The sequence below is a fragment of the Erpetoichthys calabaricus genome, chromosome 17 (assembly GCF_900747795.2).
Source record: "Erpetoichthys calabaricus chromosome 17, fErpCal1.3, whole genome shotgun sequence".
Lineage (NCBI taxonomy): Eukaryota > Metazoa > Chordata > Cladistia > Polypteriformes > Polypteridae > Erpetoichthys > Erpetoichthys calabaricus.
This window is the reverse complement of record NC_041410.2, coordinates 90472651-90492811: the sequence shown is the minus strand read 5'-3', so window position 1 is coordinate 90492811 and position 20161 is coordinate 90472651. Positions and strand designations below refer to the sequence as shown.

Genomic DNA, 20161 nt, shown 5'->3' with positions numbered 1-20161 from the left:
CATGTGTCCGTTATCTAATCTGGTGGCAGGGACTTCAGTCTACCCTGGCAGTATCAGGTGTGCAGCAGCATGTAATAATGGGTGGGATGCTTGTTCATCAAGGTCACATCTCTCTCTCTCTCATATTATATATATATATATATATATATATATATATATATAAAATGACAAACAAATATGGCATTTATCATCTGTCTGTGCCCGGGCGTGATGTTGTCCTTCCCCCATGTGAGGGCTGGAATTTCCCATTGATCAAAGGTAGCACAATGCACAATTCATTTGCACAATGAAAGAGGGATTTAAGACAAATTCAGTTCTTAAAAGCACGGCGTGATCGCGACAGACGGACTTACCACTGTACCACTTCGGTGTGCTAATTAACTTCGAATGTGCCTATTTACCTAGCAGGCAGCTTTGGAAAGAGCATATATTCCATTTTAAACATATAACTTCGACACAGACGGGTCAAAACTGTTATTTAAACCCATTTTCGTGGACTGTCATTGCAGCATCTCCACAACACGTAAAGATTTCTTTTTTCCAGATACTTCAAATTCTTCACCACGACCCCTTGAATCGTTCGTCGTTCATGTAGTATTGTCGCCCTCTATTGGAAACGTCTTGTCATTGTTAGATTGGTGCTTTAATATGCGCAGCAGTGGAAAGACGCGGCGGTTCTGCAAAGTTAAAGTGAGTCAAAAGATTTGTTTTTCGTATTCCATTTAAATTTGAAAAGTAAAAGTTGCAGGTTAGTATGTAAGTCTTGTTCCTTTGAGATTTGAAGGCCGAGAATCATACAGCTTGCATGGATTGATTTTTATAACAACATTCTCAGCCCGTTTAAATCCCGTTCAGAATCTCTTTAGATTTGAGCCAGCAATGAACAGAGAGTGCCAGTCTCTCACACTCGCCCACGTAGGTACGGACTCTGAGACCAATTTGGATTCACCGATTAGGAAGGAATATTTCGGGGAAAAAAAAGAAAGAAATATATCCAACCATTCATGATCTAAACCCGATTATGCAGCACAGATTCGTGGAGAATCTGGAGCCTAGAAGAGCAAGCAGCTGTTCTTCGTTCTTTCATGTATTTTCTGGTCGTTTTATCCGGTACACCAGGACCTACCTGACGACAGGGTTGCGCCAGTGCAATGAACACACGGATTCACACCGACCTGAGTACCTAACACGCCTGTCTTCAGGATGTGGAAGGAAATGCGCATGCACAACAGGGAAGATGCTCAGGGCCGCGTGACTCGGCGGAGGTAACCATGGAGACGCGTAAACAGAAGCGCTCTCGCGGAAGCAGGCCTCTTTCCCAAAGTCCGCAATCCTCAACATAAAGCGGGTTTGCCGCGCTGTTCACTCTTCATAAAACCAACAACAATGAGTTTCGGCTCTTACAACCCAAATGTGCGGATTGGAAACTGGAACGAAGACTTGTGTCTCGAAGAGGTAAACCAGTCACGATTTATCTGGCGATGTCTTGCAGGCGTTTTTTCTTGTAACCCGTTCTCGTAGTCTGATTTAGAGTCGCGGTGCAGTAGATGACCGTTTCCTGCATGGCTACAATGGCTGCTATTAATTTACTCAAAACAGAATATTAATACACCATAACCAAGAGAATATGATTGTCGAGCTTGTGGCCCTGCTCGCTTTAAAAGTTCTAACAAACTTATGCTTATAATTGCACTGATTTTTACATAGCCGCGCTCGCCGACAAGTATACATGTTTCATGATTCAAATAAAATTTCTAATTGCTGATAAACTTATTATTTGGTAGAGTTAATCTTTTAAAATGCTTTTCAATCTTTGAGATGTCTGTGAATTGATTTCCTCTCTCTCATTTAGGATGCCATTAAGGATTTTTTGGGAAAGAAGGAAAAGGGAGAACTTATCACCCAAAAAGCTGGTTTTCTGAAAGAAAATATTTATAAACCGGTAATTGTATGCACTGTATTTTACTTTTAATCTTTGCAATTTTCAGATCGTTTTAGAGGAGGTATTAAGTAATGTAGGGTAGCAATTAGTATCGGAGTCCTGGGTCCAAATCGAAGTCAGTGTGGGGTTTCCATACACTAAAGGTGCCAGAGTGGCTCTTCAGAACGAGGCCATATAGGGGAGCCATGTTTAACAAAAATGGAGGTGATCTGTAATGCATTTGAGAAATCTCAAAGTAGTATCTTGAAATCAATTTGAGATATCAAAAAATGTATTTACTGCTGTGGGCTGGCACCCTTCCCGGGGTTTGTTTCCTGCCTTGCGCCCTGTGCTGGCTGGGATTGGCTCCAGCAGACCCCGTGACCCTGTAGTTAGGCTATAGCGGGTTGGATAATGGATGGTTGGATAAAATGTATTTAATGTAGCTTTCCGATTTCCGAAAATATGCTGCATTTAATACATTTCAAGATCTCTCAATCTGCAGATGTCTTCAAAAGTTTCCCTCTCCGGTACATATTTAGATATCTAATAATTAAGTCTGTAGGCATTTTGAGATACCTGAAATGTCGTTCAAGGTCTCTCAAAATAACTTCAATGTGGACATAACGTCCTTAATTAAGAGATCTCCAAATGACTGTCCGATATCGAAAAAACGGACCGGAAGCTTTTCGGGATATTTGGAAATGTTTTTGATGCATTCCAGATGTTAGTATTATTTTAATTTACAGTATCTGAAATGCATTTTGACGTGGCTCCATTGCCAAATATCTTTATATTGACTTACGATTCAGATGTCTAAAATACACACTTTTAGTCCTCCATTTCAGGGGTCTTAAAACTTATCTCAAATACGTCTCCAAGACCTGAAGTTATCTAAATATCATTTGCAGATATCTACAATGATTTGCAGTACCTCAGATGCGTCCCCAGATATCTTTAAGAAGACATTACCTTGTTTTACGTTTTCTAAAGATCCTTTTTAGATCTCCACAGTGCATTTCAAGACGTCCCGCAAGTCCGTTTCCAGATTTCTCCAAATTCGTTTCAGCAAGCTCCTTGATTGAGTCTTACTTACTGACTTGGGGCACTTCTTATTTCTTCAGGTTCCCCCCCCCCCCAAATGTGTAGCCCACGGTGGTCTCTCCCTTCTATTTCCTTTCAGATTGATCTATCGGTGACAGCTGATGGATTTATTCACTTTGGAGACGTGGTAATGCTTCTAAATCTGGGAAGAGAGAAGGAAAGTGTGAACAGCAGCGATCCGCCCCGGGAACCCGCCACCTTGAGTATCAATGTCGATGAGACCAAAATCGGCAAGCTGGCTTCAGTTCAGGCTCCTTGTGAAGTGACGGCGAGCCCAAGCCTCTTTCCAAGCGTGAGGAATGCTTTTGTCATTGTCAGGTAAGGTGACTCGACCTTTGGTGACGATCTGCAGCTCTTATTGGAGCTTATGGGGAAAACTGCATAAGCAACTCGGTTCACCAACTCGCTATTGTCATTTAAGCTGATCCTATTGTAGGTGAGGTCTGGGACCCCCTCTCTGGGTCTCCATGCAGGTGGGTCACCACATGTTATATATGACTATTAAATCAGGAAAAAAATATTTAGACACTTAGAGATAGCTATAAAAGAGGTCATGCAATATAAGATTGTGTATCTCACACTCACACTTCCTCCTTTGATCACGTCATTAGAGCCAAACTGACCAATCATATTGCTGTAAGGGACAGGACACACACACACACACACACACCTTAGTATTGTATTATATACCAGCCACGGTATGTGTTGAAGACGGTTAACAGAATAATTAAAAAATATTTGCGATCTCTTGCCCAGCTTGTACCTTCAACACCTTTCCTCCGTATCCCCTTGTATCTGAACGTCTCTTCACTGTCGCTCCTTCTCTCAAGCCTGTGCCCATAGAGCCCGCTCCTCATTATTCTCGAGACGCCTTTCTCGCCTCCTCTCCTGTTTTATACTTTCAGTCTTTGAAGGTGACTCTGTCAGCATGAGGTTTACGCCTCTACTAACTCTTGTGTCTTGTCCAACGCTCCTTCTCACGCTCTCTGTCATAATTTTTAGGGCGCCTTTCTCGCCTCCTGTCCGGCTTCATGCTTCCCGTTTTTGAAGGCGACTCTCTCAGCATGTGCCTCTTCTCCTCCTCGTGCATCTCACACTCGCATTTTCTCTTTCTATTCATCACCAAAGCTAAACTGGTCAGCTTGGCCTTGGTGAGATTTGGTCAATCAGATTGCTCGAAGGGGCTGGACACACAGACCATAGTGTTTTATTATACACTAGAAATTTGCTGAGGTTCTTCTTATTCTTCTTAATAAAAATAAAATAATTTAAATGATAATAATAATTAATATTATTATTGGCGGCACGGTGGCACAGTGGGTAGCGCTGCTGCCTCGCAGTTGGGAGACCTGGGGACCTGGGTTCGCTTCCCGGGTCCTCCCTGCGTGGAGTTTGCATGTTCTCCCCGTGTCTGCATGGGTTTCCACCCACAGTCCACAGACATGCAGGTTAGGTGGACTGGCGATTCTAAATTGGCCTTAGTGTGTGCTTGGTGTGTTTGTGTGTGTCCTGCGGTGGGTTGGCACCCTGCCTTGTGCCCTGTGTTGGCTGGGAATGGCTCCAGCAGACCCCCCGTGACCCTGTGTTCGGATTCAGTGGGTTGGATAATGGATGGATTATTATTATTATTGGGTGGCACGTTGGCGCAGTGGTAGCACTGCTGCCTCGCAGTAAGGAGACCTGGGTTCGCTTCCCATGTCCTCCCTGCATGGAGTTTGCATGTTCTCCCCATGTCTGCATGGGTTTCCTCTCACAGTCCAAAGACATGCAAGTTAGGTGCATTGGTGACACTAAATTGTCCCTAATGTGTGTGTGTGTGCCCTGCGGTGGGCTGCCGTCCTGCCCAGGGTTTGTTCCTGCCTTGCACGCCCTGTGTTAGCTGGGATTGGCTCCAGTAGACCCCCACGGCCCTGTAGTTAGGATATAGTGGGTTGGATAATGGATAGATTATTATTAATGATGATGATCATTATTATTGAAATAATAATAATAATGATGATGATGATTATTGATCATCAGTGAGAGGAGGTTGAGCATCAAAAATAAAAGAAGTGAGTGTTCAGGGTGATGTTTTTAGATTGGTGCAGAATTGGCTCAGACACAGGAACCAGAGGGTGACGGTGCAAGGAACCCAATCAGAGTTGCCCGATGTGAACAGTGGTGTCCAGCAGGGGTCACTGCATTTTTTTTTAACATCTATAAATGATTTGGATAGGAATATAAGTAACTTAAGCTGTTTAAGTTTGCAGATGATACAAACCTAGGAGGGTTAACAGTTAATTGAGAATCCGTTAAATCATCACAGAGGGGCTTGGACAGCAGACAGGCTTGGGCAGATTTGTGGCAGATGATATTTAATGTCAGTAAATGTAAAGAATTACACGTAGGGATTAAAAATGTGAGGTTTGAATACACAATGAGTGGTCGGAAAAACGAGAGTCCACCTTATGAGAAGGATTTAGGAGTCGTAGTGGACTCTAAGCTATCGACTTCCCAACAGTGTTCAGAAGCCATTAAGAAGGCTAACAGAATGTCAGGTTATATAGCGCCTTGACGTGTGGAGTACAAGTCACAGTAGGTTCTGCTGAAGCTTTATAACACACTGGTGAGGCCTCATCTGGAGTCCTGGGTGCAGTTTTGGTCTCCAGGCTACAAAAAGGACATAGCAGCACAAGAAAAAGTCCAGAGAAGAGCAACGAATCTGATTCAGGGCTACAGGGGAGGAGTTATGGAGGGAAGACTGAAGGAGTTGAGCCTGTTAACCATTTAATGTCAGTAAATGTAAAGAATTACACATTGGAAGTAAAAATCTTAGATTTGAATACACAATGGGTGGTCAAAAAATCGAGAGTACAGCTTATGAGAAGGATTTAGGAGTCACAGTGGAATCTAAGTTACTGACTTCCAGGCAGTGTTCAGAAGCTATTAAGAAGGCTAACAGAATGTCTGCTTATATAATGCCTTGATGTGTGGAGTACAAGTCGCAGGAGGTTCTGCTCAGGCTTTATAACACACTGGTGAGGCCTCATCCGGAGTCCTGGGTCCAGTTTTGGTGTTCATATAACAAAAAGGACATAACAGCACAAGAGAAAGTCCAGAGAAGAGCCACTTGGCGATTCAGGGCTACAGGGGAAGAGTTATGAGGGAAGACTTAAAGAGCTGAGCCTTTACAGTTTAAGCAAAAGAAGATTAAGAGGAGACCTGACTGAAGTGTTTAAAATTATGAAGGGAATTAGTCCAGTGGATCGAGACTGGGACTTCAAAATGAGTTCATCAAGAACACAGGGGCACAGTTGGAAACTTGTTAAGGGTAAATTTTGCACAAATGTTAGAAAGTTTTTCTTTTCATAGAGAACCAGAGACACGTGGAACATAAGTGACCAAGTCGTGTGGTGGACAGCAGGACTTTAGGGACCTTCCAACCTCTACTTCATGTCATTTTTGAAGATTCAAGTGGATAGGACTGTTGAGCTTTGTTCTTGTCCAGATTGTTCTGATATTCTAATGTACTCCTCCTGCAGTTAATTCACTTGATGTCACCGATTAGGAAAGGCACACACTGGTCTATAGAAGGCCCCAAGGAGGATTTTTTTTTTTTGCCATGATGGGTTTAGTTGGTGAAATTCTTGACCAGGACCAACATTTTTCCTCGTGGGGAATTTATACGGTGACCTGCAACTCCACTTTTTTCCATCCCTGCTAGTTTAAATATAAAATCACCATTCTTGCCTTCTAACAGTCCAATATGAAGTATCCTACCAGGAGACACCACACATTTATTTCATAATAGTTTCCTGGTGCTTCTGCTTTCCAGCCTAAATAAGATTTTTTGACCTCTTCAGATAGAAAATATATTTTCAAAATTGTGTAAGTCATTGAAGCTTGGTCATCTTTATTTAACAGCGTAGACAGCAGCAGACCAGGAGACCCTCTCACCTTTGGCCAGAGTTTTGCGATTAGAACCACTGAGGGATTTGCCGGAGGGGTAAGTTCATGTCCTTGTCCATTTTTGGAGTCGTTCTGATTGCTAACTTTCATACGATAATAGAGATTAGAAACTTTAACTCAGAGGGTTGAAGGATTGGCGTTGGGGGATGAAGCTTTTTCCTACATCTTTCCTACTTTTTCCTGCATTCACCTGTAAAGTAGTTCTTATTAAATCCAAACTGGGAGAAGAACTTCATCCAGTATAACAGTTGGTCCAACATACCACCCACTACTACTTTGGGGCGAGGGGGGGGGGCCTGTCCCATCCAACATCGACTGCTACAGCTCTGTGGGGTCATGCTGGCCTCGCACAGCATCATGGGATTCAGAGGATAAAAAAAGTTGGTCTACGCTGGTGGCACAGAGAAGTTTCTGGAAGATATTTGGAAGAGAAGGTCACCGACGAACCCAGCAAAAACCCTCAAATTTTGCCGACTGTCACTATTTCACAACACAAGTGTGTTATAAACTATGACCATTTTTTTGCTTATTCATTTCCGTGCCAATTGTATGCCAGCCTTTATTGTGTGCAATGCTAGCATCAGTGCCAGTTGAAGCCCATTTGGAGCCCTAGGTAGTATTAGACTTCACCGACCTGCCACCTTCACCTGGAGCATGAGCCCCTTCAGTTGCATAATTGGCACCCCTCGGTTTACATAACGTGGACCTCACGGAGCGCTTGAGCCCCTTAGTGTCTCCACCTTTCATAAACGGAGCCCCTAATGGATTGACTGGCTCAGGCTGTAATCACCATTCTGACTTTGTTGGTGCCACCTGCCCATGTCACACCGTCCCTACATCTGCCACTCACTAGCACATAAGTCATTTCACATTATATATTTTTTACACAACTCTGTACTGTATATTTATACGTTTTATTTTATATTTTTTCCATCATCAGCTGTATTTAACAAGTGACAATCAATCATTCCAAAAGTGTGCTAAGAAATCCCGACTTCAAGAAGTCAGCCTGGTTGACCAACCTTCTTACTTGACGTGCTGGAAGGTCATCTTCTATGATCCACAGATGCGGCTTGAATATGAAGGGTGTCCCATTCCGGTAAGGCCTTTACTTGTAAAAAGTGATGACAACTGTGGGGAATGAGAGGCTGCTGTTACAGCTCTTTTATCCAGAGGGCGACATTGTGCATTTGTTGAATTTGATGTTCCCTATAGAGAAGCTCTGTTCAGAATTAAGTGTCTGTTGGTTTGCTAAGTGTATTTCATTGATTTTTTTATCAGTTGGGTGGCACAGTGGCTAAATCTGCTCCCTCACACATTCAGTGTGCTACGTTATCGTCCCATGGGTGGGTCTTCACTCTGCCAGATTTGATAATCCTGATAATCAGTTAGGATTTTCCTATTTGGGTCTTTGAACATCCTAAAGATGTGAATGGTTAGGTTACAGCGAGAGCTGCTTCAAACTGCAAACATTGTCTCACTAATCTAAAAAAGCTTAATTCTAATCCATCCTTATTAAAGCATGGTACAAACAAATCCACCTTATTTAATAAAAGGATACATGTATGTGTGTCTGTCTTTATGTCCACCTGATTACTATGTCTCAGTCATTGCAAAAGATGGTGCATCACAAAACATTTTTAGTAATAAAATGCGTTACATGGGTCATCCTATCAGATGGCGTGTCACAAACACTGCTTTTATGACTCATATACCAAATGGCATATAATTTGTCATTCCAACAGATTGTAACGGCCGACCCCTTACCCAGCCGGCAGCTACACCTCCAAGACCTGTGGCCTGGATAATTTACTGAGTATGAATCTAACTATCAAACCATAACTCTAACAAATTACACTTTTCCCCACAATCGACAGTGTAAATATAAACACACAAAAGCTGGCATGTAAAAATTATACTGATTAAATGTATTAAATCAAACAACAAGACAAATGCAAAAATAGAAAGAAACATATAAATATACATTATCCCTCCACCACATCAACAACGAGACACCAACAAAACCCTCCCTTGCCCCTGTAACATAACACACAACACGAATAACAAAAAATGAATGATCGTGAACTTGAGTCCGGTTATAAAAACTGTCCTGAATATGGTTGACTGAACTAGCAATAAATGAGTCGTTTGATTTTCCCGGAACAAAATGGAGCAGCCTCACCGTGAATCCTCGGCGCGTGGTGGATGATGAAGTCTGACCCTGGGGGTCTCTCTTGACGAGGGTATTGAAGTAAGTCCGGCAGATTGAAAAACAAACTGGATGAAAATGCGCGATGTAGAATACAGCAGGTACCGATGGCTCGTGGTCGTGAAAATGAAATAGTCTCCTTCTCTCCTCTCTGAATACTTAAATAGTCCTGCGACGGCTGTAATTGATTAATAGTGAACAGGTGTTTTCCAGGTTTGAGGCTGTGGTCTTCTTCCATCAAAGGGGGACGGCATTTCCTGATACACACACACACACACAGCAAACGGGACAATGGAAACAAGACGCACTCCGTACTAACATCTGACAACACTAACTATGTAGTCCCGCTACAAGATGGCACATCAGCAATGTTAAACAGTGCGTGCGTCAAACTGGTGAGTGTCTGTGGCACCAAATCCTAATCCTCGATAAGAAGGATGAGACAGACCAGAATTAAGGTAGAAAGATCTTAACCAACTGCTGAACGTTTCAAAGGAAGGAATAGTTGCAATGGCTTTGTAGAACTAAATGTTTATTTGCAGACAAATATTTATGTGTGGTTTCTGAAACAGAACAAATACAATAACATAAAATAACTCGCAAATTAAAGGCTCAGAGAATGCTAAAACAGGTAATTCCCAAAAGGGCCAGTAGATGGCAGCATAAATTAACAGAGCGCTATGACGTGCTGTCGTTGACAAAAGGCACTAAATAAAATGTACCAAATACGTTAGCGCTGTACAGACTCAAACAAATCACTATTTACGCAACTATTACCAAGTCTGATTTCTTCAAGAACTTATATATTACTAAAGAAGCAACATTTATGAATGTACTTATGCAGTTTTGAATGTTAAACTGAACACACTTTAACATAAAGGATTGTCTGGGGGCAGCACGGTGGCGCAGTGGGTAGCGCTGCTGCCTCGCAGTTGGGAGATCTGGGGACCTGGGTTCGATTCCCGGGTCCTCCCTGCGTGGAGTTTGCATGTTCTCCCCGTGTCTGCGTGGGTTTCCTCCGGGCGCTCCGGTTTCTTCCCACAGTCCAAAGACATGCAGGTTAGGTGGATTGGCAATTCTAAATTGGCCCTAGTGTGTGCTTGGTGTGTGGGTGTGTTTGTGTGTATCCTGCGGTGGGTTGGCACCCTGCCCAGGATTGTTTCCTGCCTTGTGCCCTGTGTTGGCTGGGATTGGCTCCAGCAGACCCCCGTGACCCTGTGTTCGGATTCAGCGGGTTGGAAAATGGATGGATGGATGGATGGATTGTCTGAACTTATTGGTGAAACAACGTTACGAGCTTTATCATTACTTTTAGAAAATTATTTCTAATAAAATAAACAGCAAAGCGTAACTTACATCAGACAGACTCACACAAAGTCAACAAACAATTGAATAAATGCGGGTGCATACAGTACAGCGTTTTCCGTGTATCAGATACAGAAATAATAGTGCGCATGCTCACGCATAACCTGTGAGCGTGATGACGCAACAGACAGCGTGCTCAGACTTTTGTACAAGCAACATTTACACTGCTTTTTCAAATACTATACCAAATGGCATATAACAGAGGTAAATGCATTGTATTTGTCATTTCAACAGATGGCGCATCACAAACACTGCTTTTATGACTCTTATACCAAATGGAATATAATTTATGATTCCAACAGAGGGCGCATGAAAAGTATTAACACTACTTTTACAAATCCTATACCAAATGGCATATAGCAGAGACAAATGTATTCTATTTGTCATTTCAACAGATGGTGCATCATAAACATGAGTGCTGCTTTTACAAATCCCATACCAACTAGCATATACTGTAAAATTTGTCATTTGCATTTGTCATTCCAAGAGATGGCACAATAGAAACATTAGCGCTGCTTTATGAATCCCATATAAAATGGCATACAACAGAGAAAAATGCATTTCATTTGTCATTCTAACAGATGGTGCATCAGAAACATTAGCAGTGCTTTTACGATTCTCATACCAAATGGCATATAACAGAGACAAATGCATTGTATTAGTGCAAATGCCATCTGTTGGAATGACAATCTGTACATTTGCACCTGGAGTTGAATTGGGTCGTGTGTATCTGGGGTTTTGGGGCTCTGTGCTTCTCCCTACTGTTCACACCATATATAATCAAAATAAACAAAAAGGAAAGAAATCTTTTTGCAAAGATAGAGCAGACGTCTTTTCAGATGGGAGTCTAATAGTGAACTAACTCAAAGATTGCCAGATTGCACGTTATGTGGGGTCAAGGAGGGCGGACAACGGAAGTGACCTCAGAGGTAGAAAGGCTGTGAATATTTTATCTATGTATGATCATATTAATGATTCCATTGATAGCCGAGACATTAGCAATGTTTCTAATGGCTATCACTGCTTGACATGACCCTTTTTAAATTTCTTACCAACCAGGAGAAGATCAGAATGAACCAGCTTCTATTAGCATGTGTTCCATGTGGACACAACATCAGCTCCGTTCCATTCAGATGTTAAGGCCCCTGCTTTCTTACTGCCACATCCACGCTTATTACTGACAGCCGCTGCTCTCTTATTATCCGGGATTAAATTATATTAGTCAGGAGTTCTTATATGTGTTTTTGTTTTAATAATATTTATATTTTTCTCGAGCTTTTACAACTATGCATTTCACTGCAGTTTGCACTGTGTGTCATTATGTACAGTTTGTGACATATATAAAATTTGATTTGATTATTGTTTCATGAACTTAGGTGATTTAATGTTTTCTGTCATTTTAAATTCTAACAGGCCAATTTAAGGACGCTCGTCGTCCACTGTAAAACAAACCAGTGCCTCGCCGCCCTTGGACAGCACACCATGTGGTAAGTTCAGTGCCCACCGCTTGGTTGTAGTGTAGCATAATAAGGTCCATCTTTTTAACCTTCTTGATTTAAAATCTATATACAGTGTGTATAAACATTTTCCACCATTTTAGAGTTGTGTGTTGTTAAGTGTTAGAGTTATACAGTCATCGTTGTCACACATAAAGAGTCCTGTGAAATTCTTACTCCCTTGTACTAATCAGCCTGCCACGATTACTTGACCTTAAAACTTGTGTCTTCTTTACCTGAAGAATCAGAGAACTTGGAAGTCATTAACAGAAAAACATTTTTTTTTTCTTCGCATATTTGTGAATGAGCCACCCACCAAAAGCATCTAGAAGAATATGCAAATCCAGTCTAATTTATGAATGCAATTAAAGAAACAAAGATAATGAATTAGCGGAAGCTGTCATAATTGTTGTGTCAGATATTTGAAATATTAAAATGTCTGCTTCAAATGAAACATTTAAAATTTCAAATATTCTGGATTGTAACAGAAATGTTCATTTTGTCACCTTCTGATGGCGGCCCAAAGATGGATAGACCCCTAGTGAAGGATCCAAAATTAAAAATAACCTCATATTTGTAATCCCTGACCTTGAAATAGTCTAAAACGACACCCCACATGCTTAGTTTTGACATTTGTCATTGTAACCTACTAGGAGTGACTCTGAGGGGGTGAGGACCACCGGTGCAGAATCAGATCTCTAAAATTTGATGATATCTGTGATCAGCCACCACAAAATGACATGCCCGTATTGCCGATCCCCATTTTTATGACGTTTTGTGAAACTTTGACCCCTTGTATCCCATTAGGCATTGCCCAACTTCAAGTCCGTTTTTGCTTCAGATCCCTCCTCTTTATCATAAGGGTGCGATTTCATGCACAAAATATGATCCAAAAATGGCCTACAGTTGAAAGTTAGAGGGCACAAAATTGAGGAGAACCCCCAAAAAGGCTCAGTGTCTTGCATAAGTGGACATTGAGATGAGGTGAACAGTACTGTATATCATTTCTGGGGTCTTCTCATACCGTTGAGTCAGGAGGTGCCCGACTAAACAATCTGAAGTGATTTCAAAGGGTTCAGAAGTACACAAACATGTTTAACATAAAATATCATTATACAGTGGGTCTAGAAAAGAATCCATCCATCCATTATCCAACCCGCTTAATCCTAACTACAGGGTTACGGGAGTCTGCTGGAGCCAATCCCAGCCAACACAGGGCGCGCAAGGCAGGAAACGAACCCCGGGCAGGGCACCAGCCCATCGCAGAGAAAAGAATCCCCCCTGTGAAATATTCCCATTGTTATTGCTTTACAGCCTTAAATGAAAACACACAAACTAATATTTCTTCCCAGCTTTACTTACTCAATGCAATCTCTAACATCCAAGTGAAGGATATCACAACTACAGTTCAGAAAAATGATAAAAAATCAAAAACCCACTGAGATTAATTAAGGATCACCCCCCAATGTCAATGTCATTTTGTTGAAGCCCCTTTTTCTTTAATGACAGCCTTGAGTCTGTTGGGATTCTTCTCTATCAGCTTTGCACACCTAGATTAGTAATATTTGCCCCCGACTCTTCTTTACAGTTTAACTGTTCAAGTTCGGTCAAATTGGATGGTGGATATTGGTGGTCTGCTATCTTCAGATCTTTCCACAGATTTAGTTCTGGGCTCTGACCGGCTACACCAGGACATTCACTTTTTTCCTCCTTCAGCCACCATGTGGTCAATTTTGCTGTGTGCTGCGGGTTGTTGTCGTGTTGAAAGGTGAACGTTCTGCCCATCTTCAACTTTCTGGCAGATGGTAGCAGGTTGTCCTCAAGAATTTGATGGTATTTTGCCCCATCCATTTTTCCTTCTACCCTAACGAGACCCCCACGCCCCCCACAACAGGATGCTGCCTCCTCCATGCTTTACTGTAGGTATGGTGTGTTGTGGATGGTGAGCTGCATTGGTGTACCGTTTGGTATTGAGGCCAAATAGTGTGATTTTGGTCTCATCTGACCCTAAGACCTTTTTCCACTTGGCATCAGAATCTTCAAGGCTCAGACGAGCCTCAGTGTGGCCTTTCTTGATAAGTGCGAACCTCCCGAACAAGCCACAATTGTGGAGCGCTTGTGAAATTGTTGTCACATGCACACCATTAATGACCACTCTGTGCCATTAAAATCCTGTAACTCCTTCAAAGTGGCCATTGGCCTCTTGGTAGCCTCTCTTACCAGTTTCCTCCTTGCTCTTCTATCCAGTTTGGAGGGTCCTAGTCGTACCAAACACTTCTTTATGATGGACTTTACTGTACTCCTTGGCATTGATAAAACCTTTGAGATGTTTGTGTCTCCATCTCCTGCCTTATGTCTGTCCACAACTCATACCTGAGATCTTTTGAAAGTGACTTGCCACCCACAGTCAGTTGTTGGCTGTCAGTTGCACTGCCAAGCAAGGGAATGAACGCTCCAGGAACAGCTTCACTAATCACACTCATTACAACTGAGCACAGCCAGTAACCAGGGTCTGCAATGGAAATGGTGGTGATTGAGTTTGGGGGGGTGGGGGGGGTCCTTTATTCATCTCAGGATTGCTTGTTTTTGATTTTTTAAAATTCTTCTGAACTGTAGCTGTGATATCTTTCACTCGGATGTTAGAGATTGCATTGAGTAAGTAAAGCTGGAAAAAATATTGGTTTGTGTGTTTTCATTTGAGGCTGTAAAGCAAAAAAAAAAAAGGGAATATTTCGAGGGGGGGGTTTCTTTTCTATACACACTGTATATAAACACAGTATACTGTATGTACACAGTTCTATAAGGTTTGTATGTTAATAATATGCTGTATATACAGCAACTCTACTACAGCAGCATACTTGTAGAACTCCTTTTCTGTGGGAAGATGCGATTATAAGTTAAACGATCGCTGATCTGAAATTCCAATTATTTCATTTTTTTAACAGGACACCTTATGGCCAAGAATATGAAGTGACAGCCCACACTTTTTTGGATGCTCACAAGGCTGAACGGGACCCAAATCACTGGCTTTTCATTACCAGGGACCCTGGCAATGGCAGCCCTACAATGATCGAGAGGTCAAATCCAATACCTGAAAGGATGTCGGACAAGGAATGACTGAGTGGCAGCCGTGACAAGGAGACCGCCACATAAACTGTGAACCCTCTGGCTGCACCTTGAAAAGCTTTTCAAATGTCTCGTTATTATGTCACATTCTGAATTTTCATTTAGGGGACAAACAGTAAATTGAGGTGCCCCTGAGTCGCTCCGTTTTGGTGTCTTTCTTACCAGATGCTTTTAGATTCAAATGTTAATCCCGGAAAGGCCAGGGGAGAGATGAAGGAGAGGATGCCATAGCTGACCGTCTGTGATATAAAGGCGTCAGTTGGCTTTTGTTTTTTGGTGGAGGTCTTCTGTTACACTTCCTCTCTCATATTATCAATAATCCGGATGCCCCTTATGACTTTTCGAGTGCGATCGTCAGTTCTGTTATCGGTGGCTGGTGCGGCACTGCTTAACTTTTTCCAGAGCGTTAAGATTAAATTATGGGGGGTGTGGCCTGAGGAATGGTCAAAGGTCAAAATGGTCCAAAGCACAGTTGCTGCTTCGCTCCTGGGCCAGGAGTTCATTTCCAAGTCAGTATGAAGATGGGCATGTTCTCCATATGACTAATATATATATATATATATATATATATATATACATACAGTGGAACCTCGGTTTACAAGTGTTTTGCAAGACTAGCAAAAATTTTTAATAAATTTTGACTTGATAAACGAGCGAGGTCTTGCAATACGAGTAGTATGTATACGCTTGTCTGCTGGGTGTCATGTGATCACAACTGAGCTGATGGTTCTTCTCTCTCTCTCGCTGCAGGATTGTGGGTAATCGTCTCCTATTGTCTGTCTGGGTCGGCGTGCCTCACTCAGATAGTCAACATCCGTACGAGCGTATAGTGTTTACTACAGCATTGTGACTCTGTATTTGTGTGCTGTGACGTGCAAGTCCCCATCTTGCACCCCAAAACACGAAGCTGAGTCTCAGTACTTTAGCAACACCAGCTTTATAAAGCTTGAAACAGCAACAGCGCGGTTATTTATTGTAGAGGGATCTGCCACAGACACAGCAGTCAGGCAGGGTCGTGGCCAAGTAGTACTGTGGCCTACACATTTATAACGTTCCTTGTTCCTTGTATCACCCATCGATGGCAGGCGCTTATAGCATGTCCGCGATCTTTTCGGATTCGCTTTTATGATGAACTGCTACAGCGCTGGGAGACTGCGATTGCTTTGGTACGCTCTTCCGCGTGTCGTCCCGTTGGGTGGAATCCCACAAGAGTTTAGAAAGTCACTCACACCAGCCATGATTCTTTTTAAAGGTAAAGTGCAGGTTAATTTGTTTTATGTATTGTTACTTTATATTTTGCATTAATCATTTTTATATGAATAATTTTAGGTTGTGGAACGAATCATCCGAGTTTCCATTATTTCTTATGGGGAAATTCACTTTGATATACGAGTGCTTTGGACTGTGAGCACGTTGCTGGAATGAATTATGCTCGCAAACTGAGGTTCCACTGTATTATTATTATATATAAATATATCCATCCATCCATTTTCCAACCTGCTGAGGGTCACGGGGGTCTGCTGGAGCCAATCCCAGCCAACACAGGGCACAAGGCAGGAACCAGTCCCGGGCAGGGTGCCAACCCACTGCAGGACACACACAAACACACCAAGCACTCACTAGGGCAAATTTAGAATTGCCAATCCACCTAACCTGCATGTCTTTGGACTTTGGGAGGAAACCCACGCAGACACGGGGAGAACATGCAAACTCCACGCAGGGAGGACCCGCGAAGCAAACCCGGGTCTCCTAACTGCGAGGCAGCAGCTCTACCACTGCGCCACCGTGCCGCCCTATATAAATATATATATATATATATTTATATATAACAATACATTTTATTAATATAGCACCTTTCCCATGCTCAAGGCACTTCAAAGAGAGTTTAGGAAAGAACATCAGGGTATACAGTATATGGCATTGTAATAAGATAGAGTAAGAGTAAAATAGTAAATTCAGAGAAAAGCCTAACAGACAACATCATTGGTGGTCTCGCACACACACACAGGTTACATGAGCATCTTGACAGAGAGGTAAACTGAGAGAAAGGTAATAAAGTCAAGTAGAGCTAAAAGCCATCCTGAACAGATGAGTTTTGAGTTGTTTTTTAAAAGCTGATCTCATTAATTTCGGTAGGTCATTCTAGAGTCTGGGCGCTATACAGCTGAAGGCCCTGCTGTCACCAATGGAGTGTAGATTAGTGTGGGACACAACAAGATTACCAGAATCAGAGGACCTTACTGGGCCAACAGGCACATAGTGATGGAGAAGGTCACTGATGTAGTTTGGTGTGAGGTCATTTAAGGCTTTGTAGGTTATCAGTAGAATTTTATTTTCAATCCTGTAAGACACAGGGAGCCAGTGAAGGCGAAGCAGAATGGGTGTGATGTGCTCGCTGCTGCTGGTCTGTGTCAGGACTCTTACAGCGGAGTTTTGAATAAACTGGAGCTGTGATATAAGATTAGAAGGGGCACCTGCCAGTAGAGAATGTGGCAAATGTGATAAAAGCAGGGACAAGCTTCTCAGCATTAGAAAAGGAGAGGAAGGAGCGAACACGGGATATGTGACAGAGGTGAAAGTAAGTAAGTAAGTAAGTAAGTAAGTAAGTAAGTAATATGGCCAAGGGGAAGCATGTAAATACAGAAGAGAAGAGGGCCGAGGACAGAGCCCTGAGGAGCTCCTTGTGTGACTGGCGCTGAGCTGGATCTGCTGTTGCCAAGACTAACAAACTCTTGCCTATCAGTCAGATAGGACTTGAACCACTGGAGGGCAGTGCCAGAGATACCCAGCATGTTCTCCATTCTGGACAGTAGAATGTCATGTCTGACCTGAGTGTCAAATGCTGCACTGAGGTGTAACAGAATTAATATGCTGGTTTGGCCAGAGTCTGCTACCATAAGCAAATCATTGGTTACTGTTTCACAGCTGTGCTAGGCCCTGAAACCAGACTGAAAGGGTTCCATCAAATTATTAGAAGTTAAGTAATTGGTGAGTTGGGAGGCTACAACACGCTCGAGAACTTTTGACAGAAAAGGTAAGTGGGAAATAGGCCGAAAGTTATTCAGATTGTCAGCATCAAGACCAGACTTTTTTAACATTGGGGTTACAGAAGCGATTTTAAAAGTGAACGGCACAAAGCCAGTGTCAAGGGATGAGTTTATTATTGTTGTAACAGTCGGGATTATGGCATGAAGGCAGGATTTAAGTAGTGTGCTGGGGATGGGGTCCAGTTGTAACGGCCGACCCCTTACCCAGCCGGCAGCTACACCTCCAAGACCTGTGGCCTCGATAATTTACTGAGTATGAATCTAACTATCAAGCCATACCTCTAACAAATTACACCGTCGATTGTGGGGAAAAGTGTAAATATAAACACACAAAAGCAGGTATGTAAAATTATACTGATTAAATGTATTAAATCAAACAAGACAAATGCAAAAATAGACAGATAAACATATATAAATATACCTCCACCACATCAACAACGAGACGCCACCATATATAAATACAAGAAAACCCTCCCTTGCCCCTGTAACATATAACACACAACACAAATAACAAAAAATGAATGATATACGGAATGATCGTGAACTTGAGTCCGGTTATAAAAACTGTCCTGAACTAGCAATAAATGAGTCGTTTGATTTTCCCGGAACAAAATGGAGCAGCCTCACCGTGAATCCTCGGCGCGTGGTGGATGATGAAGTCCATACCCCGGGGTCTCTCTTGATGAGGGTATTGAAGTAAGTCCGGAGGATTGATAAACAAACTGGATGAAAATGCGCGATGTGGAATACAGCAGGTACAGATGGCTCGTGGTCGTGAAAATGAAAAAGTCTCCTCCTCCTCCTTCCTTCCTCTTTTGTCAGCTATTCCCTCCTGATTACTTAAATAGTCATGTAACGGCTGTAATTGATTAATAGTGAACAGGTGCTTTCCAGGTTTGAGGTTGCAGTCTCCTTCCATCATCATTCACTGATACACACAGACAGCAAACGGGACAATGGAACAAGACGCATTCAGTACTGACATTTGACAACACTAACTATGTAGCCCCGCTACACAGTACACAAGTAGTCGGCCTCATCTTACAAAGCAGATCATTAACAAATGCAGATGTGACTGTTGAGAACTTAGAGAAGGAGCTGGATGGAATGGGAAAACAGGGAGAGATATAAACAGATGGTGTATTTATGTTAGTTGAATTATTTAGATCTTTAATTTTGTTACGGAAAAAGTGGAGGAATTTCTCACAGACTTCAGTAGAAGAGGTAGTTCTGGTAGTTTATTAACTACAGATAACAAAACTCTTGGATTGTCATGGCCACTTTCTATTATTCTGCCAAAATGGGTGTTCTTGACAGCATCTAGTGCTTCTCTCTAAGCTCTTTGGTGGTCAGAGAAAGACTGGATGTGCACAGTGAGGCCAGTCTTACGTGACATTCTCTCAAGGTGTCGGCTAGCTGCTTTCATAGATCGCAATTCTGAGTTATACCAAGGAGCTGGACGCTTAAAGGAAACCTCCTTATGTTTTAAAGGAGCCGTTTTATCTAATGCTGTATGAAGAGCTGAGTTATAGTAGTCAAGAAGACTATCTAGTGTTGACGGAATTGGTCAGGGGTCCTCAAACACAGTCCTGAAGGGCCACGGTGGCTGCAGGTTTTTGCCCCAACCCAATTGCTTAATAAGAAGCCCTTATTGCTCAAGTAACACTTCTATTTCACTTTAGTTGTCTCGCTCGTTAAGATTTTGAACCCTTATTGCTTATTTTAGTCTTAAACAGCTGTATTCGTGGCTTTTAATGGCTCCTAATTAGCAATAACATGCAAATAACAAAAGAGACCAGCATTTCTCCATTTAGCTTGTTACCTACACCTGTGTGTGTATTTGTCATGCACGATTGGGTTAAATTAAATACTTGGAAGGAAATTGAAGAGAAAAAACTGAAGGACTGAGAATTACTCATCCATTTTAGCCTTCAAATCATTTGGA

General features: G+C 42.3%; 1 protein-coding gene across 1 annotated transcript; it reads left to right on the top strand.

The window, feature by feature from the left end:
• Positions 1-1275: 1275 nt before the first annotated feature.
• Positions 1276-15304, top strand: cfap161 (cilia and flagella associated protein 161). The gene is made up of 7 exons (XM_028792465.2): positions 1276-1455; positions 1853-1942; positions 3105-3343; positions 6929-7010; positions 7914-8072; positions 11961-12034; positions 14989-15304. The coding sequence occupies exons 1-7, from the start codon at positions 1387-1389 to the stop codon at positions 15158-15160; spliced, it is 885 nt and encodes a 294-aa protein (XP_028648298.1). The 5' UTR covers positions 1276-1386; the 3' UTR covers positions 15161-15304.
• Positions 15305-20161: the final 4857 nt, after the last annotated feature.

Coding starts and splice junctions, on each gene's coding strand:
- cfap161 (XM_028792465.2), top strand. CDS start 1,387: ATGAGTTTCGGCTCTTACAACCCAAATGTGCGGATTGGAAACTGGAAC. Junction 7,011..7,913: donor CTGAGGGATTTGCCGGAGGG/GTAAGTTCATGT, acceptor TTCCATCATCAG/CTGTATTTAACAAGTGACAA. Junction 8,073..11,960: donor ATGAAGGGTGTCCCATTCCG/GTAAGGCCTTTA, acceptor AAATTCTAACAG/GCCAATTTAAGGACGCTCGT.